We start from the raw sequence: 25563 nt of genomic DNA, 5'->3' as shown, positions 1-25563 counted from the left end.
TGAACAACAGTGTGGGACGCCAGCATGCCTCCCCTGTTTAGTTTGAGAGCCCAGCTGATTCCTTCCCTAACCCAATTGGGGGGGGGAAAGGCCTTCATTCCAAGGGCTTTGCTCTAAAGATCCGCATTCCTCCCCAAGCACTTTTGACCTAAGTTAGCTTAAAGGCCACCGCGGCAGCCGGCAGCAGGGGTGCCTGAAGCCAGCCCCTCCTATCGAGGGGCCTGGATTCCAGAAACAAAAGAGCAGCCTGTGAGGGGCGGCCTGTAAAGCCCTCCCGGATTAGGCAGGCACTCGGCTGCCAGTGTGGGAGGAAAGGGGCAGGAACCGGGCCAGGCAGAGTGACCTTGTGCTCAGGAGGGCAGGGGCAACATCGCTGTGGCCAGCAGATAGGGTGGGGGCAGGGCACAGATGAAGATGGGCATCGGGACAGGCAGAGGCTTCCAGAAACTCTCCCTCCCAAGCCGCGGGCCCTCTATCCCCTGAGCCCAACAGGAGAGCACGGGTTCCTCAGCTACACCTAGAAATGAGCAGGCTGGGGCCAGGGACAGGTGGCCTTGAGGAGTTCAGGTGCGGGGGTGGAATCCACCTTACAAAAAACTGCCTCTGTTACCAAAATAGTTTATTTTGGTTTTTAAAAATAGTAATAATGGGGCGCCTGGGTGGCTCAGTTGGTTAAGCGACTGCCTTCGGCTCAGGTCATGACCCTGGAGTCCCGGGATCGAGTCCCGCATCGGGCTCCCTGCTCGGCAGGGAGTCTGCTTCTCCCTCTGACCCTCCCGACCCTCCCCCCTCTCATGCTCTCTCTCTCTCAGTCTCTCTCTCAAATAAATAAATAAAATCTTTAAAAAAAAATAGTAATAATGAAAAAAATAAAAATAGTAACAAAGAACAAGAAAAAACTATTAGATATACAACAAAATGTTCACAGTGGTATCTTGGACGGCTCAGATCTTGTGTGATTTTTATTTTCATGCTTTCAACACTGTGGATTTTTAAAAAACACTCGAAGTAAAAAAAAAAATCCAAACTCAGAATAGATTGGTGGTTGCCACAGGCAAGGGGGTGGGAGATGGGCGAAATGGGTGAAGACGGTCAAAAGGTACAAATTTATAAGTATAAGGTAAATAAATCCTGGAGATGTAATGTACAGCATGGTGACTACAGTTAGTAATTCTGTCTTGTACATCTGAAAGTTGCTAAGAGAGTCAATCTTAAAAGTCCTCATCACAAGAAAAAAAAAGTAACTATGTTAAGTGTCAAATGCTAACGACACTTACTGTGGTGATCATTTCCCAATATATACAAATATTCGATCCTTATGTTGTACACCTGAAACTAATATAATGTTACGTCAATAAAAGAAGATTGTAGGCGCCTGGGTGGCTTATTCGTTAAGCGTCTGCCTTCGGCTCGGGTCATGATCCCAGAGTCCTGGGATCAGCCCCGCATTGGGCTCCCTGCTCAGCTGGGAGTCTGCTTCTCCCTCTCCCTCTCCCCCTGCTTGTGTTCTCTCTCTCGCCATGTCTCTGTCAAATAAATAAAATCTTAAAAAAAAAAAAAAAAGATTGTTTCGAGGCTGAAAAGTACAGCATGGGTAATATAGTCAATATACTATAATAACGTTGTATGGTGACAGATGGTAACTATCATGGTGAGCATAGCTTAATGTATAAAACTGTCGAGTGACCATGTTGTACACCTGAAACCTAACATAACATTGTATGTCCAACAACCTTTAAAAACAAATTAAAAAATAACTTCCAAAAAAAAGACAAATTTAAAAAAAACATTCAATGTGTAATCAGTTTGAATTCCAATTACTGTATTTCCAGTTTGAAAAGAAAAAGAGGGAGGGACTAGATACCCACTGTATTAAGGCCCAGCTCAAAATGTATCCCCAAGGATTCTCTGGCAATCCCACATCATGACTGTGAGAAAATCAGCCCTTTCATAAGAACATGCCCCATGCCAGCACTATGCTAAATATCCCACTTCGTCCTCACAAGACGCAACATCCCACCCAAGTCCAACCCACAAGTAGTGATCTTTTTCTTTCCTTTTTACTAGTTATAAATTATATATTCACTGACAAATTTTCAAAAGTAGAAAAAAATAACAAATATCACTTCTGATCCCTCATGCAGAGAAGTCGTGTTAAGTTTTACATGGATTCTTCAGATGTTTTTCTCTGTGCAAACGTCCACAACAGGAGACCATAATCTGCAAGTGTACCCCACTTCCCCTTCAAGATGGCACTGGAAACCATGTTTTCAATGGTCGCCGAGCGTTTCGTCATTGTGCGGTTGTGTCGTGACTCCATCAGACCCCCATTCTGGATGTTTGGGCCGTTTCTCTTCCTTGTGGTGTCCGTGCCGGTCCTTCCCTGGCCGCCCTCCCTGCCACAGCAGCCTGTCTTCCCACACTGTGCGGTGGCTGTCGAATAAAGGGTTTGCTTGCTTATTAACTGTCCTCCTCCTTCCATCCTGCAGAATGTGACCTCTGTCAGAGAGAGGGAGTCACTCTTCCCTCCAGGTCTTAGAATGAGTAAATGAATGTTTGAATGAATGGAGTGTTTTTCGTGATGAACACAGATGTGACCTCAGCCAACACCAGCTGGGGAAATGCCTTCTCTGCCCGTGGCCATGGCCATCCCTGCCTCACCCCAGTCTCCTTATCCAGCTGGGCAGGGAACCCGGCCTGTCACTGCTGCAGGACAGATGGGGGAGAAAATTCAGCCTGTGTTCTTCACACACAGGCTCTGCCGGCATTTTGAGGCTAACCTCAGAGAAGTTTGAAGGTCACATGCACTGTAAAAGTTCAGCCAGTCACCCCTGGTTTCTCCTATTAAGGGAGGAAGGGAAGTCTTCATTTTAACCCTTGGTGTCCTGCACTGAGTTGTTTTCTAATTGCCTTATGGTTTTACTTCTCATCATTAACCTACTCTTCAGATCTTAGCTTAAAAGTCACTTCTGAAAAGTGTTTCCTGGTCACGCCTCTATCAGATATTCCCCAAGCATCTAGAACTTTTCTCCATCCATCCATCCATCCATCTGTTCATCCGTCCTTCCATCCATTTACTTTTAGTGTCTTTCTTCACTCCTCGACTGTAAACATCACGAGGAAAGGGATGGGTTCATCTTGTTCAGCTCTGTGACCTCAATTCTTGACACAAAAACGATACTTAATAATTAACAAAATGTTCAAACTTGGACAAAGGCAAATACTTGAAATGAAAAGGTAAGTAAAAATGATCTGCTCCTGATCTTAGATTGAATGAAACGATCATAATGTGCAATTCCAAATGCTCTTGAAGACCAGAGAGGTGGTGTAAGATCCTGAGGATGCTGAATTCCAGGAGAAAGAGAAAGCTCTGTCCTTGCCTTGGGGTGGCACGTGCCTCAGTCTACCCAATAGCAGCAGAGGGTGAACACAGAGGAAGCAGGCAGTGTTTTACAGGGGACTGGGAACTTCAAGAATGATAAATTATGCACACTCCACACTCAGTCATTTCCAAGGCAGTGTTTCCCGATGTGTGTTCCGTGACATCCCAGACCCAAGGTTCACTCCCTGAAGAAGAGGGATCTGTGAGCCATACTATATACTGCATACTACTTTGTTCCTTCCTAAAAGCTCACTGGAAGCCCTGAAACATTTGTTCAGGGAAAAACTTAACATAGTTTTAGGAAACTCTAGGTTCAATCTGTTTATCCACAGATCACCATTACCGCCATCCCTTTCGGGGCGGGGGTGGGGGTGGCGGGCAGAGTAACAACATCCCAGAGAGCTCGTTCTGGGAGATGGTGCTTTAGGGTGCTGGCAGCTGGGCATGGGTGTGCTGGGGAAATTAAACCCCAACGCATCTGCAAGGTGAGACTCCGGAGAAAATTCCTGGCTCAACTCCCAATAAGTTGATGATGCTAAGCTGAGAGATTTACTGAAAAGCTCGCTGAGATCAAAAACCATTGCTTTCACGTGCAGAATTGCCCTGGTAAGAATTTCCCCACAGCCATGCCATTAGGAGCCTAGGAGCAGCACAAGAGGCTCCAGATGCCAGCTCACCCAGGCAGCCCTGGGTGCCCTGCCCTGAGGGGTCTAGGGACTCGGCTCCAAATTAAATCCCCCCCCCACCAACCCACCAACTGCCCCACCTCAGATATTATATACACATATCTTTTCTATATATTCTATAGAAACTCAACTCCCGATCCTCTGCAAACACCTGATTCCTCCTTGGAAGCCATCTACTGCTACTGAGTAGACTGAGGCACGTGCCACCCCAAGGCAAGGACAGAGCTTTCTCTTTCCCCTAGAATTCAGCATCCCCAGGCTTTTACACCTCCTCTCTGGTCTTCACAAGTATCTGGAATCACCCATTGTGATGAAGAGTTCCATACAACCTTCCATTTTATATACATGTGTTACATACATAATTTCAAATACATATGTATCTCATTTGTCAGATACTGTGTCCCATGCATTCTGTCCTCTCATCCTCCAACAAGCCCACAAGGTGGGGATTATCAGCATCCCAGTATTCCAGACGAGGACAGCTCAGAGAGGCGATGGAATTTGCTTAAGGTCACCTAGCTAATAAGTGATAGATCTGAATCTGGCCTTTCTGACTCCATGCTCATAACACGGTTTTGTGGCTTCCATGGGATAGTTTAGGTTTGTGTTTTCCTTCCAAAGTGATGTCATCTTTAACCGATTGTAAGATATCTTATTACTATAGAAATTTTAGAAAACACAGATATGAATACAAAGAAAATTAAATTCACTAGCAATCCCACATGTGAGCATGTACACAGTCTTGATTCTCTGCACACACGTGCCCCCCCAACTTCTGTCTCTCATTGTGCTATCGCCCTACAGACAACTGTTAACTCCATCTAGGCTCTCCATCCCAGCACTCACCCTGTTGAGGTGGGCCCAGTCAGTGGTACCACCCCAGGACTGGTCGGTACCCAGAAAACCGAGGCCACACTGCAGGTTAGTGGCAAATCCTGGACCTGGACATCAGAGGAACTGGCTGGGCCTGGGGTGTGATGCTGCGTTGAGTGTGACAACCACTTCATAAATGGCCAAGGTCAGAGCGGGGCTGAGGGGCTCTCCCACACCGGCCACTGACTAAAAACCACACTGGTCTCCTCTGTGCTTCCCGCCATGCTCATCCTCAGTGCTGCCAACCACTGCCTCCCTAGGGAGGCTGGGCCTCCAGGCACTGGGCCAGCTGGTTGGGAAACAGCTTGAGGGATCCTGTCTGCCTGAGAACAAAGGGTAGCAAGACAGGAAGAAATACCATGTGTAACCAAGGTGACCAACAGGAAGTGGAGACTTGCAAATTGAAAGGGAAAAAGAAAGGGGAGGGGGGTAGGCTGGTTCTTCAGAGGCCTCAGGAGTACACACCACTGACCTAGGAGGCCCTGTGAGGCCCGAGGATCACCCTCCTTCCCCTCTCTGCCCCAATTGCTTCATAAAGCCCTGGGAGGTATTTTCGGTAAAGAACCAACATCTCTGCAAGAAAACTATTTCAACACTCTCGAGAGGGTGGCTCGCGGCACACAGAGCCAGTGACATCCCCTCTTGCTGACCTCCGGCCTGTGGCTTCCTGCCAGCAGACAGAAAGTTCAAGCCAAGCCACCGCATCTCTCACGGGCCCTCTGAACTCAGGAAAGGGTCAGCTCCGGACACACCGCCTCATTCCCAGGAGCCAGAGCCTCTGCCCTCCAGAGCAGACTGTGACAGGCCCGGCTATGGCTGCTGGGCACCCAGCTGTGGCCAAAGACATGTGTGCCTACCTCTCCGTGGTCCCTCTCCCACTCCGGCCCCCGAGACCTCCCAACGCCCCCACAACACTCGTGGCCTTTTTATAAAATGTCCCCGAGGTTTGTTCTTCATTTCGGCAGCTTCTGGATATGACCACATCCCTCACACCTTCTCAACTGGGGGTGCCCCTCATTCTCCCACACCCTCCATTATCTAGGTGCAGGGGCAGTTCTCTGTAACAGGTCCAACCCTTGGATCTCTCTACCTTCCCTCCTGGTTCACCATTCCTAAGCGGTGGCCTCAACAGCTCTTCATGTGACACTTCCCGATCCTGTCCCTGATTTCCAGATTCCTTCTGATGGATCCTCCTGGGCACCCTGGCCCTACCAGCCTGAAACAGGTGAGCAGGGTAAGCACTACCACTAGCCCTGAGTCGCTCTGCTGGGACGCCATTCCCCCGTTGATCTACTGTCCAGGGTTTCTGTCACTGTGGTCAGCTGATCACAGGCATTGGGATCTTCTGAGAATTCACAGAAAAATGGAGGCTTCCCCCTGTACTGACTTGGATAACGTCTCCCCAAAATCCCTATCTACGCACAACCTCAGAATGTGACCTTTTTTGGGAAATAGGGTCTTTACAGATGTGATCAAGTGACGACAGGTTGTACTGGATTAGGGGGGGCTCATAACCAATGACTGGTGTCCCCATGAGGACAGAAAACAGAGACACACAGACATACAGAGGAAAGACTAGGCAGAGACGGATACAGGAGGAAGACCAGGTGAATATGGAGACTGAGAAAGGACCAATGCAGCTACAAGCCAAGGAGCACCAAGGACGAGGCAAGGAAGGATCCTCCCTGAGAACCTCTGGAAGGAGCACAGAGCTGCAGACACCTTGATTCTGAACTTCTAGCCTCCAGAACTGTGAAAGAATAAAATTCTACTGTTTCTAGTCTGAGGCAGCCCTCGTGGTCTACTGCATTCCCCATTTCCAGCCTTACTCTCTGATACTTCCTGGGGACGCAGCTGGGCACCCATCTGGGCTTTACGTGCGCTTCGTTTGAGCCTGACGCTTGACCACATGCTCCATGAAGGTAGAGAACTTGGTTGTGTTCACCACTTCTACTCCCAGCAGCTCATAGTGCTTGGCTTGTGGCGGGCTTTAAAAAATATACGTTGAACGCAAGAATGAACGCGCACCGATGTTTAAGAACTGCCAGTGTCTTGGTCAGGACAATTAACTTGTCTTTTTAAAATTTTATTTATTCATGTGTCAGAGAGAGAGAGAGAGCACAAGCAGGGGGAGCGGCAGGCAGAGGGAGAAGCAGGCTCCCTGATGCGGGGCTCAATCCCAGGACCCTGGGATCATGACCTGAGCTGAAGGCAGACGCTTAACGGACTGAGCCACCCAGGCGCCCCAACTTGTCTTTTTTTAAAGCAACATTAATAATCAATGAGAAAATAATGAGATAATGTGCGCCAAGCATTTAACAGCACCTGGCCTATCAGAGGCGCCCAATACACATCAACTCCCTTAAGTGAATGGAAGTATTTAAAGAGGAAACAGAAACTAGCACATGCTAGGAGGAGCTTTCTAAGAACGATGTTCACTGTGAAAAAAGCCAATCATGCTCAGCAATGGAAAATTACTTTGTTCCAACTAGTAAGAAGCTTGAAACCCTTCCCTCCTTTTGTTAACTGGTCCTTTGACTCTATTTCCTAAAACTCTCAAGTCTCCCCACTTTCTGCCCTAGTTCAGATGCCATTTCTTTGGATCACCACCAACGCTGAAGGCAGAGGTCTCCAAGGCCAAGGCCACTTCCCAGTGATCCAGCATTCCCTCCTCCTCGTACTCTGCGCGCTCGCGGGACATGCGTACACCTCTGCGAGGCCCGCATCCCCAGGGCCAGTGCTCCTGGTCCCTCTCCTCCCCTCCCCTACTCACCAGACCGCCCTTCGCAGGTCCCCGAGTGGCCATCACACACTGCCCTGGGCCCTGGGAGATGAACTTCCTCCACACCTCTCTCTGCCTAGCAAGCTTCTGCTTATCCTCTGAACCCAGCATAAACTGCACCTCCTCTTTGAAGCTGTTCACACATCTCTAGGCAACGAGGTGTCACCATCTGTACAGTAGTTAACAATGTGAGCTTTGGAGCCAGGTTGCCTGCCTTCAAATCCTGGCTTTGCCGTCTTCTTAGCAGTATGAAAAGTGTTTCCTGGTCATGCCTCTATCAGATATTCCATCACTTTCTTAGGTAAGTCATTTAACTACCTAAATTTAAAGATGTCTCACCTGTAAAATGGGGATAATTATAGTACACACTAGAGGGGGTTGCCTGAGGACTTGGATCGTCGAGGGAAGGTTTGTCAAGCAAACACCCATTAATGTACAGTAATGTGGACTATCGTGCTTGAGTCCACACTCCCCTGGCAGAGCCCCCCATAAGTCTACAGGTTATACTTGGGGCTCAGTAAGTGCTGGATAAAGAGGCTGTCTGCCAATGAGGCCATGGAGATGGTCCAAGGAAACAAGCCAGAATTCTGCCTTCCCCAGACTCACGGTGTAGAAAGGTTGCCTGTGGCCCCTAGGCTTCCTCCTTTCTCACCAGAATGCTAAAATCCCTTCCTCCCCAAACAGGCCTCCAGGGAAGTTCCCGACACCTGGGAAGATGTTCCTAGTGGTCTGACAAAAATGCCCCCAGAAGCCACTTCATGGCCAATCTCAAAAGTAACCATGCAAAATAAACCCTGAAGTGTTAAGGGATAATGGGGTATGATGCCTGCAACTCGGTTCCAGAGAAAAAATGAATAAAGATGGAAGAGAACGATAAGGTGAATGTGTTAAAATGTTCCTGATTGCTGTACCGTGCTGGCAACTCTTCTGTAAGTTTGATATTATTTCAAAACAGAAAGTGAGCACAAAAGGAGAGACTACCAAGAGATATGAACTCAGAGCCAACAGCTTTATACCACTAGCCCCCGCATTCTCATGTCGCTCAAGGGCAAGTTCGTGTTGCACCATCACTGACTTCAAGGCTGGCTGCAATTCTCCTGCCTGTCCTAAGTCAGACTCTGGCCAGCAGATCGCATGGTTTTAAAGCCCAGCTCTCTCACTTAAGAGGGAAGCCCTGGCTGAGCATTTAAGCTCTCAGAGGCCCTTTCTCTACCAGCAGGATGGATTCCTGGGAGCCATGCTTACCTACCCCATAAGCCTGTTTCAACAGCGAAGTCCAGGAAGGCAACGTGTGGGCTGTAGGGCACGGACTCCAGATAAGGTGTCCGTGATGTGCAGTAGTCACTCTGCTGGAACTGAAGAGACACAGCCCCAGCCTGCCCTCACGGGCCTGCCCTTTACAGGGGTTAAGCCAGTTCTAAATAGAATATTCCCTTTAAGAACTGTATAATTACAAATCGTGCTAAGCGCTGAAGGAATAACATGGGGTGGTCTGAGAAGGTAACAAGGGGCCCAGCCCTGACCTTGTCTGGGAGTCAGGGAAGGCTTCTCTGAGGAAGCGATGTTTGAGCTCACAGCTCAACAGCAGGTTACAGCATATTAAAATCCCACAAGAGCAGGGAAGTATAGAAAACAAATTGTGAACCATGTACTCAAGTTAAATGATCCCATGAGGAAGTAACAGGCCAAATCAAGGGTAGGGGACATTTATCAGAACAAATGACCTGGTTTCTCCAAAAGGCAACATTATGGGGGAAAAAAATGTTTTTAAGGGAATGGGGGCAGGCAGGGAGACCATCATGGAATAAGAAACTTAAGAGTAATTTTTTAAAAAAAGATTATTTTGGGGGAGGGGGTTGGGAGAGGGAGAGAGAATCCCAAGCAGGCTCACCACTGAGTGCAGAGCCCAATGCGGGGGTTGATCCCACAACCCCGAGATCATGACCTGAGCCGAAATCAAGAGTCAGACGCTCAATCGACTGAGCCACCCAGGCGCCCCCAAGAGTAATTTTTTAAGAAATGTAATATGTGGACTTTATCTGGATAATGTTTTGAATAAACCAACTATTTTTGAAGCACATGGAGAAACTAAACATGGACTGGACAACAATAGATATTAATGAATTGTTGTTAATTTTGTTAGGTGTGATAATGGCATAATTGTTACATTAAAAAACAGTCTGTTAGCAGATATTTATAGGTAAAATGATATGCTGTCTGGGGAACAGATGAAATAGGTACTAAGCTCGGTGGAGGGTACATGGGATTCATTTTACTATTCTCTCTACTTTTGTGTATCTTCAAAAATCTCCATCATAAAAAGTTAAAACAAACTGAGGTACACTCCAGAGTCAGACATGCTCTGAGTTGTCTGGGTTTTTCACAATGACCAGAAAAATCGGCAGTCATTATGTGCCAAGCTGTCTTCCACAACATCACATCTAATGGGTCCCCCACAGCAAAACCAATTCCCTTCTGATGGGCATTTAGGTTCTTTCCAACTTTTCCTTACAGTCATTGAATCTAGTTCCTGGTGCTTCTCTTCTAATGACCCTCCCCTCCCATTCTTGTTCCTTCAGCCCACCCACCCAAGTCACTGGATGGTCATTTCTGGACTGAGTAGTTCGTGGTACCAGTGTGGTTGTCTGTAACCCAAAGAACGCCCAGGCTCTTGCCTCGCCCGCTCCTGTGACCTCCAAGGGAGCCAATGCCTCCGGACAATGCAAATCTGGAAGGATTCAGTTTCTAAGGAAGTGCCACCTGGGGTCGGGAGCAACACACCGAGGGGGCACTGGGAGTTTTCTGGCCAGGGCGGGAGATTACCTCAACAGCACTCTCCCAGCCTGACATGTGTCCCAGGCCGGTTCCCTGCTGCAGATGGGGCTCCCCAGGTCCTGGGAGATATTCAGAGTTCCCTTCCCATTCCCCTCCAGCCTCCAGTGCTTTTCCCACCCTGGGTTCCCATCCCTTTCAAACACAGCCAGGAGACACCACTTTGACCTATCCAAAGGGCACTGATTTTTTTTTAAAAAAAGCAATACCTTGGTCTTGCAAAGCTGTTGGGAAGCAGGCACTCTCCCACACCACTGGTGGAAGTGCAAACAGATGCAACCTTTTGGGAATTTATTAACTGGTGATAGGCAAAATTCTCAAAATTTTGCCCTATGACCGACAATTTTATTTTAGGAATTTATTCTCATGGCCATATGCACAGACAAACTAGGATCACCACCACAGTACAATTTATAATCAAACGGTCCACTAGAAATGCCTCAAAGGACAAGTGAGAAATGGATGAAAGAGCTGTGTTGTATATATAAACAAATGGAGTATTACTCAGCAGGAAAAAAATAAACTCCTCATAGACACAACAACACAGATGAATGCTACATTATGCTAAATAGAAAAAGGCAGACAGAAAACAGTACGTGCGGGTGACTCCATTTATATGAAACTCCAGGAAAGATAAATACAATCCACAAATAGCAGATTACTGCCTGGGGCTGGGAGCAGGACGGAGTGAGTGACTGAGAAGGGGCACAGGGGAGCTTTCTAGGTTGATGGCAGTGTTCTATATCTTTTTTTTTTTTAAGATTTTTTTTTCAAGCTTATTTATTTAAACAATCTCTGTACCTAATGTGGGGCTCGAACTCATGACTTGGAGATCAAGAGCCATGTGCTCTACCAACTGAGCTAGCTAGGTGCTCTGGCAATGTTCTGTATCTTGAATATGGTGGTAGTTACATGAGTGCATACATTTATCAAAACTCACTGTGCACTGTAAACTGAATGCACACTTAAGATCTGTACATTGCACTACAGATTACAACTCAATTTTAAAAAATGAATAAGCAGCTCCACCTAAATATCCAACAAGGAGATGAGTCAACCAAATCCTGGTGTATCCACACAATAAAACATGATGCATGGCATTGTAGAAAAATAGTTAATGACATAAAGTTATGAAAGAAAAAAATTAAGTTACAGAACTATAGTATACTACAATGGCATTTTATAAGATAAAATATATATTTTTAGATAAAAAATGGCCAAAAAGAAATATCCCATCCATTTAGTCAATAAAAATTTATCCAGCATCTACTATATTCCTTCATAGTTACAATGAGCAGAAAAGACCAAAAAAACCCAAACCCTTCTGATCACAGAACCCTTCTGTTCACTGGTTTCACAGAAAATATTTAAATTATTAAAAATACACATTAAAAAAATCAAACGGTACAAGAAAGTGTAAATTTTACTACACTTGTGTTAGAACACACACACATACGCGTGTTTGTTTACGCATAGAATAACTCTGGAAATATTGACAAGAAGCTGGGATCAGTGGTACCTTTTAGAAAGGGTAAATGGAATGGAACTAGGGGAATGGAACAGGGTGGAAGGAGGCCTATTCACTATCTACCACCTCCCCTTTTTAAAGATTTTATTTATTTGAGACAGAGAGTGTGACAGCGAGAGAGAGAATATGAGCAGGGGGATGGGAAGAGGGAGAGAGAAGCAGACTCCCTGCTGAGTAGGGCTTGATCCCAGGACCCCAGGATCATGACCTGAGCTGAAGACAGATGCTCAACCGACTGAGCCACCCAGGCGCCCCACTATCTACCCCTCTATATAGCTTAGTTTTTGTTACCATGTTCTCATATTACTTATTCTAAATAAGCACAATCGTTTGTTTCTAATTTTTTTTTGCTAGTGTCCAATAACCAGGAATTGGGTGCAGAAGAATGATACAGAAATGTGTGCATGATAAACTATGAAATGAACAGAGTGTTTCGACTCAAGATATTTTCCATTTTTACTAAAAAAACAAAACACAGAAGACAAAATAAAAATGTATCATGATGACATGCACACAAAGGAAGAGAAGAACCTAACCCAAAATATCATTACTTCCAAGTGCTGGGACTGTAGGAGGAATTTTACTTTCTTCTGTTTGCTTGTATGTATTTTTGTAGTCTCCTAAACAAACAAACAAGCAAAAAAAAAAAAACCCCCAAACCCCACCCCACCCTGTGTGTGTGTGTGTGTGTGTGTACGTTTAATAACTTAAAAAAAACCAAAAAGAGAGAAAACAGCAGACCCACAGTGTCACCTCTTTCTGCCAGGTGCTCAGATACACCAGAGAATCGTTGGCTGCACTCCCTTTACCCAAGGGGCTGTGTGGTTTAGGAAGACAAAGAACAAGTCAAGGATAGAGGCACGGGGCCAGATCAAAGCTTTAAACATCCTCCCCTCACTTGGCACAGGCTTCCCCAGTCAACCGGGGTACCCGCCAACCCCCTGCCCTCCCCCAAAATCCAGAGGCCCCAAAAGCTGACCGAGTACATCCATACCCATGTATTTTCTCCTGGGACACCCGGGAGGCAGGTGGGGGCGGGGATCACACCATCCTAATGTGCAGACGAAAGGAAGGCTCTAAGGCAATTTGCTTCGTCCACAGGTAAGGTGCACTGAGACCAAGTCTCAGGTGAGTGTTGTGGGCACACTGAGAGCTTCTGTTGTCTAAGACCAGAGGGGCTCATGAGAAAACACCCAATTCTGATTCAGTTTTGTCCCCAGCTCCCTTCAGAATACAGGTGGGGGTCCTGGAGTCAGGGAGTCTCAAAGCTGGATGCCACCATGAATGACGTCTCATCCAGGCCCCCCACCCCATTTGTCAATCCGTCTTCCATCCTCTCTATACAACCCCGGGGGCAGCCCCATCACCCGTGCCAACAGGACTGCAGGAAACCCTGCTTATACTAAAAGCCTCACCTTCCCCTCCAGGAAGGGCCCTGAGGGCCTGCAACTTAGGGTCTCCCTTGAAGACCACAACCATAAGGCAGCCCTGTCGGTGGATAAGGGTTTGTCAAAACCAGCCATTGGGGTCTGATAGGCTTAAATGACAGATTTCTGGAACTAAGCTGGGCAGACACGTCCTGTGGCCAGTATCTAGAACATTTTCTTATTGGTAGATCCAGTTTGGTCTCATGATTTGGGAAGAACTGTCCCCTGGGTGTGCAGAAACCCAAAAGGGGAGGAGAACAGAAAAACCAGTTAGGGCTCGATCCAGGCAAACTGGGAGCATGGACTTGGATCAACACTTTCTATAAAGAGTCAAATGGTCAGCCTTGCAGTGGGGAAGTTTAAGGAATTTAGGGAGAAGAGTGAGAAGAAAAAAACACTGATATCGGAAGAGACAAATAAAAGGACGTGAAAGCTTTGGAAGCCACTAGAAAATGATGTGGCTTTAACCCAGGGGCAGGGGACCGAGCTGGGGTGAGATTCTACCACCTCCAGCTGTCAGAGTTCGGGTAAGAGAAGGCCTGGAGGTGTCCCTCCCCTGCCCTGACAAGTTAGAACACCATCATGTCCACCCCAGGGACACACGACAGCGGAGGCCAAATCGCTTCAGGGTGAGAAGCACCACACACAGCTGAGGTCCAGGACCAAATAAGGAAGGCCCTTCCAAAGCCCAGAGCAAGGCCAGAGCATGGGACTGCTAGCTGCTCAGGGTGGTTTAAAGAAAACCCAACTTGGAGAGTCATCGTAACACGGACTGAAACCCAGAGCCTACAGTACCACGGATGGTACAGCCTTGATGGTCCCCTGCCACAGATCTCCAATCTTCGTTAAAATGGATGTTTTTGCAAATGAATTTATGTTCAAGCTCTGATACAATGATCTGTTTGCTCTCAACAGAGTTACACCCTCTGAGTCTTGTAGTTTCCCATCTGTATAACAAGGTCAATGCCAGCATTAGGGGTCAATGCATGGGTCGGGGGGGCATGCTCGGCACACCGCCTGAAACAGTAAGTGCTCAATCAACAGTACCTGCCAACGTTATCATCACTAAATGTCATTTTTGTTGATGGTGTGTAGGAAAATCTTTGTATAAATTCAGTCACAAATCAGTAAAAACATCCTCTATCAGTCTACTGGTTCAAGAAACGTGGTCTCACACAGGTAAAGTTCTCTGAGTGTGCAAAGAAAAGAAGCTTCAGGAAGGAGGCTGATTGCCCTGCAGATCTCGGCAGGCCAAGAAGACCTCCGAGATATCACATGACCCCGATTCTAGGATGAGGTGAACAGGATGAAGGAGGGAGCCTCTGACACGCAGGCTCCCCAGGGCCCCGGAAGATAAAGCTACCAGATCATGCCAAGTAGGGCTTATCAACATGGCTTTGGGAGGGTGGGGTCTTAAATTTTAAACTTATTTTAAAGCTAATTTTTTTTTAAAGATTTTGTTTATTTATTTCACAGAGAGAGACACAGCGAGAGAGGGAACACAGGCAGGGGGAGTGGGAGAGGGAGAAGCAGGCTTCCCTTGGAGCAGGGAGCCCGATGCGGGGCTCGATCCCAGGACTCTGGGATCATGACCTGAGCCGAAGGCAGACGCTTAACGACTGAGCCACCCAGGCGCCCCATTTAAAGCTAATTTTAAACTTAAGGGGTCCTCTTTTGGGGGAAAAAGAAAAGGTGGCTCTCAGTTTGTTTTTTTTTTTGAAGATTTTATTTATTTATTTGAGAGTGAGAGAGAGAGCACAAGCAGGGAGCCCAACGCGGGACTTGATCCCAGGACCTCAAGATCATGACCTGAGCCAAAGGCAGACGCTTAACCAACTGAGCCACCCAGGCGCCCCAGGTTTTAATGGGCTCTCAGCTTTAATCTGGATACTCATGGGGACATACACCTGGTAATGGGGAAACATCACCAGCAGCCTCACTGTCACCACTGGCCTGGTGAGGATCTGCTCCCCCCCTCATGTTCACTGAAGAAGTTCAAGGGCACAGGTGTTACAAGTAAGAAACCTGACTCCCCTGTACTGGCTGGCACCCCACCCCCAGGAGGAAGTAGTTGAGAGAAAGGGATTCTAGGTCAGTTCCAACAGAAGCAAGGCCAGGAAGGATGATGAAGGCAGCAATTTAAGGCTGAGCATGGGATAAAAGTAGCCCACGCGGCTCGGAGTTTGACCGCCGTAACTAGTCTGCATCCAACACCACAGTTCACTTCCACAGTGTCACCTTTTACACACGAATAGTATAACACTATTCTGGAATCACACATCTGACAAAGTGGGGCTCCCGTTATCTCTGTGCTCCAGCCTTGCTTCCTGCATCAATCCAGGGAGCAGAATCACTCCTGGTTCAATGATTGACAATTCAACAGCACACATGCAAACATGCTCTGTGTTCATCTGGCAACATTTGACAAACAAGGAGGGTCGACTGTGTGCCAGACACTTGCAAAGCTGTCCTACAGGGTTAGATATGTATTACTGGAATAGATGTTTACTAGAAAATTACTCTGGGGAAAATGAAAGGCCAGCCCTCATTCCTTAAGAAAGGTGAGGGGTGCCTGGGTGGCTCAGATGGTTAAGCGTCTGCCTTCGGCTCAGGTCATGATCCCGGGGTCCTGGGATCGAGTCCCGCGTCGGGCTCCCTACTCCTTGGGAGCCTGCTTCTCCCTCTGCTTCTCTCTCTCTCTCTCTCTCTCTCTCTCATAAAAAAAAAAAAAAAATTTTAAAAAAAAAAAAAAAAAAAGAAAGAAAGGTGAGGCTGGTCTGGATTCCCCCTAGTCCTCACTTTTCTCTGCACACTCTCCATAAAGCCAACTTGTCTTGAGGGGCATCTGCTTCTTTGAACAGAAAGAGGAAATAAAGCAGAAAAATAGTTAATATATTGGGAAGGCAGGACACTATAGCCAAAGGAACCTGAGATAAGACCCCGGGCATCACAGGGGACCCCGGGCATCAACCGCCGGGCGAGGTCTCTACTTCTAACCTGTAAAACCTGGGCCAACCTCTCCTCCCCCTGAGGTGGGCAGCCCGTAAGAAACTACCACAGATGGCACTGTGGTGTGGCTGAGGCACAGTCAGTGGGGGACTGCCTGCCCCTGCTGCCCTGAGTGGCTGGAACGCTTGGATAAAAGATGGGGGATTCTCAGGTACCTGAGCTCGTTCAGTTTCTACTGCTCTCAGAGAGCCTTCCCGCATGAAAGGGACAAATCAGGTCACAGTCATTGCTCCCGAGCTCTGAGCAGAACGGACAACACTCAAGCCTATGAGAACCAAGGAAGACGAGTTTCCATGGCAGTTCTCTCTACTTCATTTAGCCACCACCCAGAAAAGAACAAAGCCTAGACTGCCTGGTCTGCTTTCTAACTGAACACCAAGACCTAGATTCCTTCTCTAGATGACCAGAACGGGCTGCATGTTGGCCATTCTGCTCCCCCAGGAGAGGACCAAAGGAAGCAGAAAAGAGCTATGGCCTGAGAAACCAATGCAAGACAGAGGTAGACTAGTAGGTACAGGAAAATAACAATAATAATACGGTTGGAAGACAGCTACTCCCTGATGAGGGAAAAAAAACCCTGAATAGCTGGTGACTTTTTAAGCAGAACTCCACAGACACTAGGTACAAATGCACTGGATGTGGGACCTGTCTGTGCAGGGACCCAAGTACCCCTCTAGGAAGGCCTCTCCCTCCCTGCATTGGGCTGAATAGTATCCACCCACGCCCCCAAATTCATGTCTACCTAGAATCTCTGAAGGTGACCCTATTTGGAAATAGGGTCTTTTCAGATGTAATTAGTTAAGATGAGACCATACTGGATTGAAGTAGAACTGGTGTTCTTATAAGGAGAGAAAACAAGACAGACACACAGATAGAACGCCCTGTGACAACCAACTCAGAGTATGCAATGATGCATCTACAAGCCAAGGAACGCTAAGGATTAGGATGGCCCTGCCAACACCTTGATTTTAGACTTCTAGCCTCCAGAATTGTGAGAGAACACATTTCTTGTTTTAAGTCCCCTTGTCACAGCAGCCCTAGAAAACCAATACACAAGGGGCGCCTGGGTGGCTCAGTCGGTTGTGTCTGCCTTCTGCTCGGGTCATGATCATATGGTCCTCGGATCCAGCCCTGCATCAGGCTCCCTGTTCACATGGGAGCCTGCCTCTCCCTCTCCTCCTCCCCCTGCTCTCTCTCTCTCAAATAAATAAATAAATAAAATCTTAAAAAAAAAAAAAAAGGAAGGAAAACCAATACACTCTCTTTCACACCTGTTTCCCAAACCACCCTTCCCAGTCTCAGCCCAGAAGCAGGAGTCAAGACACACAGGCCATGCCACCAACCTTCCTGGAGGTTCTACCTTCTCAGTGCCCATCAGCACTTCTCTCTTTAAGGTGAGCAGAGTGAGTGTAGGGATCACATATCAGCCGCCCCCAGAGGCAAACTAGCAGGGGACAGGGGAGTGTTTGTTTTTCCCCACATCCTCCCAGTTTTGTAGCCTCTCACTTAGACTAGTTAGATTTTATTCAGTCCCATCCCAGAGATTTTTTTTTGAGGGGGGCATAACTATATATTCCGTGTACTTTCATTTACCTAACATTTCTTTATATCGAGTCACAACTTTTTCTATCTTAAACTGCTACATCGTTACAGTCAATGAGAATCAGCATCATTTATCCTATGCAGAACTTGCTAGATATACATTTTTAAATTTCACATTAAAATAAATGCACAATCTTTTTTTTTAATTTACTATTTAAAATCATCTCAGGTATCAATACTATGGGAAATACAGCTTTAAGTAGTACAGTGACTATCTCCGTTTAGCTGTCTGGGTTCCTAATAAGTAAAACCAGTTAAAGCTCTCCCAACCTCCAGTGTCTCCCCCACGACACTCCGGGAGAAGGGTAAGGGCAGGAAGAAGGCAAGGCGCCGGGAGTTTCGAGTACCTACGCGGGACGACCAGAGGACATCGAATTGAGACCCAATTAAATGCCCAGCGCCAGGACCGCGGCCGGGGAGGAACTGACCTTCTCGCGAAGGGTGCAGTGGACGTCCGAGGCGACGCGTCCTTCCCACCACGGCTCATCCATCGTCGGGTATGCAGCGCAGCGATCCGACGCTACCGGGCTCTCAGGGCGCACCCTGCGTGGACACGGCAACTTGAGCAGCCGCAGCACGCCCCCCGGCTCCGACCCCCGGCACCCTTACCCTCGCTAGTCCCCGGCTGGGGCCCGAACGGGCGCCCCTTCCTGCCCTGCTCGGCGGAGCTGATGGTCGTCTCCGGTCCCGGCAAGGGTGCGGTGCCCCTCTGCCCTCTGCTCGCGGGAGCCGGGGTGACCTGGAGCTGTGCAACAACTTGCCGAATTTTTATCTTTCTTTTTGCAAAAGTTGCAGAGAAACTTGTCCACTCCGCTAGGTCGCCCGAGGCTGGGGCTCCGGCAGCGGCCACCGGCTCGCCGTCCCCAACTCCTCCCCCGCCGCCCAGCCTTTGTCCTGCTCCCACATCCTGCCCTAGAGCCGGGGCCAAACTCACGCATCCCTCTTCGGGCGTGGGGGGCTGCGGGCGCCAGGCCCCTATCAGAGCCGAGCCGGCGGTGCCCTCGGGTGCCTGCACGCGTCTGGGCGAACGAGCGGGGCGCTCCACGCTCTCGACGGCCGCTTCCGCAGCCCCGCTCGCCCCCGCCGCCGCCGCCGCCGCAGCGCCCCTGTGTGCGCTCGGGTCCCGCCGCGGCTCGCAGCCTCCCGGCCGCCGGGGGCCTCCCTCCCTCGCTGGGGGAATTGGGGCCCGGGCGTCGCGCATGCGCCGCCGGCCCGCACCCCGCGGGGCGGGGGGCTGGGAATTGCAGTCTTTTCTTTCGCCAGTGCTGGCTCCGCTTCCTGCCCGCCCTCCTCCCCCGCCTGGGTGGAAAAGCTTCCTCTCACCTTCGCGGAGACTCTGGGTGGCCTCCTGGGCGCCTCGCGGGCTTGCGCGGGGAGCGCAGGGACCGCAGCGCCACCTGCGCGCACCACGCGTGAAACGCGCGGGCAGGATGCCCCCAGAAAGTTCTGTGTCCCGCGTGCGCTGCTGTAGCCAATCTTACGTAGGTTTCACCTGTTTTTCCTTTCTTTCTTTCTTTTTTTTAAACTTGTCCTGCTATGGGGAGGTAGATTTCCAAACGGACAGTTCCCACGAAAGCTCGAGAAAAGCCACTCTTGGTTATCCACGAGTCCTTCATTCTAAAGGAGGATCAGTAAGTGAACTGGTATTTATTGTGTTCCCGCAGAGTGTAGATCTCGGTGGTCGCCGTATCATTAAAAAAAAATTGGAAGGGTCCGGTGGCGGGAAAGTATTGTCATTTTAATTCAGCTGATTGTTTTCGGAAAGGCACTCCCTTGAATCAGCTGGTCTATTGGCACATCAGTGGGCTGTCCTCTTGGCTGATTGGTTTTTTTTGTGATACTTCTGGAGAGTCACAGATCTGTTTCCAACCCACCTACAAACTGGATGATTTTTGTCAAGTTCCTCACACGCTTTAAGCCTGGGAACCTTCTTGTGTAAAATGGGAACAAAAATTGCAGCAGCCTGCTGGAGATATTGTATTATTAAATAAGATAATTCGTGTAAAAGAATAATCGCCATGTCAGGTGTACAAAGAACACTCAATAAATAGCCACGACTAAAGAGCCTTTAGTTTCTGACTGATTTCCTGCAAGCACATACCCACCTGGAAAAAAAATTTTTAAGTCAGCTTTGATAAGCTTCAATTGGAGCTTAAAGAGCAGTTTTAATGTAATATATATATATACATATATATATATACACACATACATATATATACTCTTGTAAAAGTGTAAAATACCTAGGAATAAACTTACTGTTAAGTGCAGGCTCTTAATGAAGAAATTACAAAAATTGAAACATAATAAGAAAGGCTTGAAGAAATAGAAGGAGGTGAAAATACCAACTATACTCAAATTATTTTTTTTCTAAGTGGGCTCCATGCCCAGCATGGAGCCAACTGTGGGGCTTGAACTCAGAACCTTGAAATGAAGGTCTGAGCTGAGATCATGAGTCTGATGCTCGAGCAACTGAGCCACCCAGGCACCCCTCAAATTAGCTCTTTTAATAAAATTCTAATGATTGCAGATAGATAGGGGTGGGTGAGGGATGACACATAACACTTCTTCTAACACTCAAATGGAAGAATATCTGTGAGAAAACCTAAGCTTTTTATATCTTAAGCATGGAGGATAGACCTGCGTTACCAAATCTTAGAACATATTGCCAAGCTGTAATTAGAATAGTGTGGTGTTGACACAACAATGGATGGATAAGCATCAGTGGAGTAATTGAAGCCTAGATACGTATACAAGATACTTAAATATTAACCTTAGGATCAATGTGGCATTTCACTTTTGTGGGAAAAAGGCTAATTTCTTCAATAATTTAGGCTGGGGAAATTAGTTAATTGAAGGAAAAAACCCTAGAGACTTATTTATTTATTTATTTAAAGATTTTATATATTTATTTGACAGAGAGAGACACAGCGAGAGAGGGAACACAAGCAGGGGGAGTGGGAGAGGGAGAAGCAGGCTTTCCGCTGAGCAGGGAGCCTGATGTGGGGCTTGATCCCAGGATCCTGGGATCATGACCTGAGCTGAAGGCAGACGCTTAATGATTGAGCCACTCAGGTGCCCCTAGAGATTTATTTAAACCATCACCAAAATAAACATAACAACCTGAAATGACAAAAACTAAAACAATTTAGTAACAAATTTGATGTCCTTTATTCAAGGGAAGACAGTCCACGGATTGGCGGAATACAGCGCCTCACCAGCAGTGGAGTGGTCTTCCAGAGGGATTTTGGGCAAGAGCAAGTTTTACAGAATGTTAGAAAAGGTGATACAGAAGCAGGGCATCATTGGCTAGGTAGGAGGTTGGGGATTTCCTTATAAGGCTAGCAGGTCCTATTTTCTAAGGTAAGGTAAACTAGCTAAAGCTAATTTGGAGATTCGTGATTGGTGTATGTTAGGTTTCCTTGCCAGGTGTTTCCAGAAAAGCACAGTCTGACTTAGGTTTAGATTTGTGATGTGAGACAGGGTGGCTTCCATTTTATGGGTCCCTTTCTATAAATTAGCTTTATCAAGCCCAAAAAACTACAAACAAACAACAACAACAAAATTACAAGTCAATTAAGAGAAAACATAGGTGAATTATTTCAGAGGAGAAAGCCCAGATACAAAGCGCAGGAAAAACCAAAGAATGAGTATATATATTTGAATGAATGTGCAAGACTTGAACATATCGAGTATCAAAAAGGCAAATGACAAATCAGAGAAAATGTTTTTAACAAATGTGACATAAGTTTGTCTTGCTATCTGGACCTCTTGGAAATCAATACTACATAAAACACTAACACCAAAATTCAGAAATGGTTGAACAGGCATGCCATGAAAGAAGAAATTCAAATGGATTAGTATCATTTTGAAAATGTTCATACTCACTAGCAAAGACATACAAAAAAAAATTTTAGGGGCTCCTGGGTGGCTCAGTCGGTTAAGCATCTGCCTTTGGCTCAGGTCATGATCCCAGGGTCCTGGGATCGAGCCCTGCATCGGGCTCCCTGCTCAGTGGGTAGTCTGCTTCTCCCTTCCTCTGCCTCTTCCCCAGCTTGTGCATGCTCACTCTCTCACTCTCTCTCCCTCCCTCTCTCAAATAAATAAATAAAATCTTTTTAAAAAAATTAAAAAAAAATTTTTTAGAAACAGTGTGCTACATCCTTGTTGAGGATTTTTAAAAAACATAACACGTGGGACACCTGGGTGGCTCAGTCGGTTAAGCGTCTGCCTTCGGCTCGGGTCATGATCCCAGGGTCCTGGGATCGAGTCCCGCATCGGGCTCCCCGCAGAGCGGGGAGCCTGCTTCTCCCTCTGCCTCTCTCTCTCTATCTCTCATGAATAAATAAATAAAATCTTTAAAAAAAAAACAAAACAAAAAACATAACATGTAAGGTTGACAAATATAAGTATTGTTGGGAATATAAATACCATCTTACTAAAAGATATAACTCAAAAAAAATTTAAATGTATCCTTTGATCTAACTATTCCACTCCTGGAAATTTATTTATTTATTTATTCAGTCATTTATTTATTTATTTATTGACTTTATTTATCTGTCAGAGAGAGAGAGAGCACAAGCAGGGGGAACGGCAGGCAGAGAGAGAAGCAGGCTCCCAGCTGACCAAGGAGCCTGATGCGGGGCTCAATCCCAGGACCCTGGGATCATGATCTGAGCTGAAGGCAGAAGATTCGCTGACTGAGCCACCCAGGCATCCCTGGAAATTTATTTAAAAAAAATAAGCAGATGAGTACGAAGGTTTCTTTAAGGGGTTTCATCACATTTTTTTTTATTATAGTGAACTATTAGAACAGGGACTGGTTAAGCACACATGCAAAAGAAACTGAAGACTATCCATAGAAGTATTAACTGTAATCAGAGTGGTAGGATTATGGGAAATTTTCTTTTACTTTTTATTCTAGGATATCTGTATTTTCTAAGTTTTCTACAAGAAACATGCATTACTTTTATAATCAGAAAAAAAGCCAATGCCTTTTTTTTTTTTTTAAGATTTTATTTGTTTATTTGAGAGAGAGAGAAAATGAGCTATGGAGTGGCAGAGGGAAAGCAGGAGAAGCAGACTCCCCACTGAGCAAGGAGCCCCATGCGGGACTCAATTCCAAGATCCCAAGATCCCAAGATCATGGCCTGAGCCAAAGGCAGATGCTTAGCCAACTGAGCCACCCAGGCACCACATCAGTGTTATTATTATTTTTTTTAAATCACTTACTTACTAGAGGGGCCTCCATTGAATAACAACTCAAAGTATTGTTTTGCTTTCTGTTGCTGTTGCTGTTCTTCTTCATTCCTCATAGCAGTATTATCACCTCTCTGTGCAGGGTTCACCAAAGGAGGAAAGGCCTTTATAATTCACCAATTTGGACTCCTCTTTTCCTAAACTTCAGCTGTCTGTTATCGGGAGTTCTGACGGATGACAGAGGGAGGAAGAAACTTGGCTTTTCTCCAGGAGCGATTTTAAGAGGATTCTAAAAATCATGCATACTCTGCTGTCCTTTGTGTATCATTCTCAGGAGACTCTCGTTTTCCCAGTATCTCTGAAGAATAAAAATACATTGCACTGATGGTTTGGGTGGTGAGTCACTGTCCACAGGTAGAAATGACGTCAGTGCCCTTAGCAGCAGAAGCTTCCTCCCGTGACCAGCAAGGGAACTCTCCACACCACTACACCCCACCCAAGCCAAGAAGTATTCATTGGTTCACTCACTCACTCATTCATTCAAAACCAAACCTTTATCAAGTGCTCACTATGATGAGCCAGTTAACACCCTCCTACCCCCAGTCTCTGAGGCTCACAGGCTGGGAGCCAAAGATTCAGGGCAAGACCACCCCACCTACCTACAACTTGCCCATGTATAAAATCAGGAAAAAGAAAATTTCTCTGACCTTTCCCATCTTCCTCAGAGGACAAGTCAATCTAATATTATCAGATTCTCACTTTTTTTCTTTTTCTCTCCTTTTTCATAGGATACAAGCTCTCACACTACAAATATATATGGTGAAATGTATGTCTTCTCACCCTGGTCCCAGGGCTCATTCTCCTCCCCAAGGAAAACTGGTGCCTTAGGTTTCCTTCCAGAAGTGATATGTGCATTTGATAACGTGGACATTTCTGCTTTTTCCTTGTACTTGAATGACAGCATATGGTCCACATCCCTCCGCACCTTGTTATTTCCTTTTGGTTCCCCGGCTGTGGCCGCAGAGCTGCACCGTTACCCCGTGTCCCAGAGAATGGATCCATCGTGAGACGGGCAACCAGTCTTTTTCTGCTGGACATTTAGGTTGTTTCCAGCCTTTTGCTGCCATGACCACCCTGCGGTGGCAGGTGAGTCAGTGATACAAATTCTTCAAGCACTCAGCTTTTCAGGGGAAGATAAGCATATACTTTGAGTAACGTTTCCTTTGGGTCTTAATGGTTTGCTTTGCTTCGTTTAGGACCCAACTCATGAAGGCTGGCTCTGTTTATAGGGACAGAAGGAAGACATCTGGACCATAAACCTAGAGACATAAGCCTTGTTTACTTACCACTTTGGTCTTTAACCAGAAACCAAGCCAACACTTTCAAACTGTTTCTAGCTGTGTGCTGTACATAGAAGAACGTTGGCCAATCCTTTATGGTCCTTAACTAGAAATTCTTGAGATGCAACTCTACAGACTAGTGCTGAGAGCCGGGCAGGAAGAATAAAAAGGCAGCATTTTGCAAACAGAGCTCAAAACCTAGGACATTTGGAAAGCTGGCCCATATTACTTTTTTTTAATTAAAAAAGAAAGGTAGAAGATCAAAAAATAAATCTCCCTCCCCCTGGGGGCCAGTTCACAGTTGCACAGGCCTGTGCTCAGAAGGGCCTTGGGCTTGGTTTAATGCTCTCCCGTCACCACTGGAAATTCTTGAGTTTGATCTTCAAAGCAGTGTTTGTAAATGAAGTCTGAGGGGACAGTGGAGCATGCACACGAGCCAAGGAGCCTTGTCTGCTGTTCCTTGCCACCCTTCGCATATGATATTCTCCATGTCCCATGAGCACAGAATTCCAGTGGACCTACTAGGCATGGGAGTTCCTGGACGCACCCCCGAGAGGCCATGCTTTCCACTTGAACTAGAACTTGCTCTGAACCCAGAGAGAAGGTATATCAGTTTCCTAGGGATGCTGTAACAAAGTACACATACTGGGTGGCTTAAAACAACAAAAATGTATTCTCTCTAGTTCTGGAGACTAGAAGTCTGAAATCAAGGTGTCAGCAAGGCCATGCTCCCTCTGAGATGCTGGGTAGGATCTTCCCTTGCCTCCTCCTAGCTTCTGGTGGTGGCCATCCATCCTTTGTGTCCCTTGTCCTGCAGCTGCGTAAATGCCATCTCTGCCCCCACCTTCACAGTTTTCTTAAAGGATACCAGTCAGGGATACAGGATTGAGACCCTACCGGGTCTTA

The 25563-nt window shown here is 46.9% G+C and overlaps 1 protein-coding gene across 1 annotated transcript in view; it reads right to left on the bottom strand.

Moving 5' to 3' along the window:
* CCNJL (cyclin J like) overlaps nt 1-18612 on the bottom strand; it is a 49624-nt gene extending 31012 nt beyond the window's left edge. The window contains exon 1 of the mRNA XM_021697910.1: nt 18550-18612. Coding sequence (XP_021553585.1) covers nt 18550-18612 — 63 coding nt within the window. The remainder of the gene's footprint in view (nt 1-18549) is intronic.
* Between the last annotated feature and the right edge of the window lie 6951 nt (nt 18613-25563).

This window comes from Neomonachus schauinslandi, chromosome 7 (genome assembly GCF_002201575.2).
Source record: "Neomonachus schauinslandi chromosome 7, ASM220157v2, whole genome shotgun sequence".
In the NCBI taxonomy this organism is placed as follows: Eukaryota; Metazoa; Chordata; class Mammalia; order Carnivora; family Phocidae; genus Neomonachus; species Neomonachus schauinslandi.
Note: the sequence above shows the minus strand (reverse complement) of the source record. Positions and strands in the feature narration are given on the sequence as shown.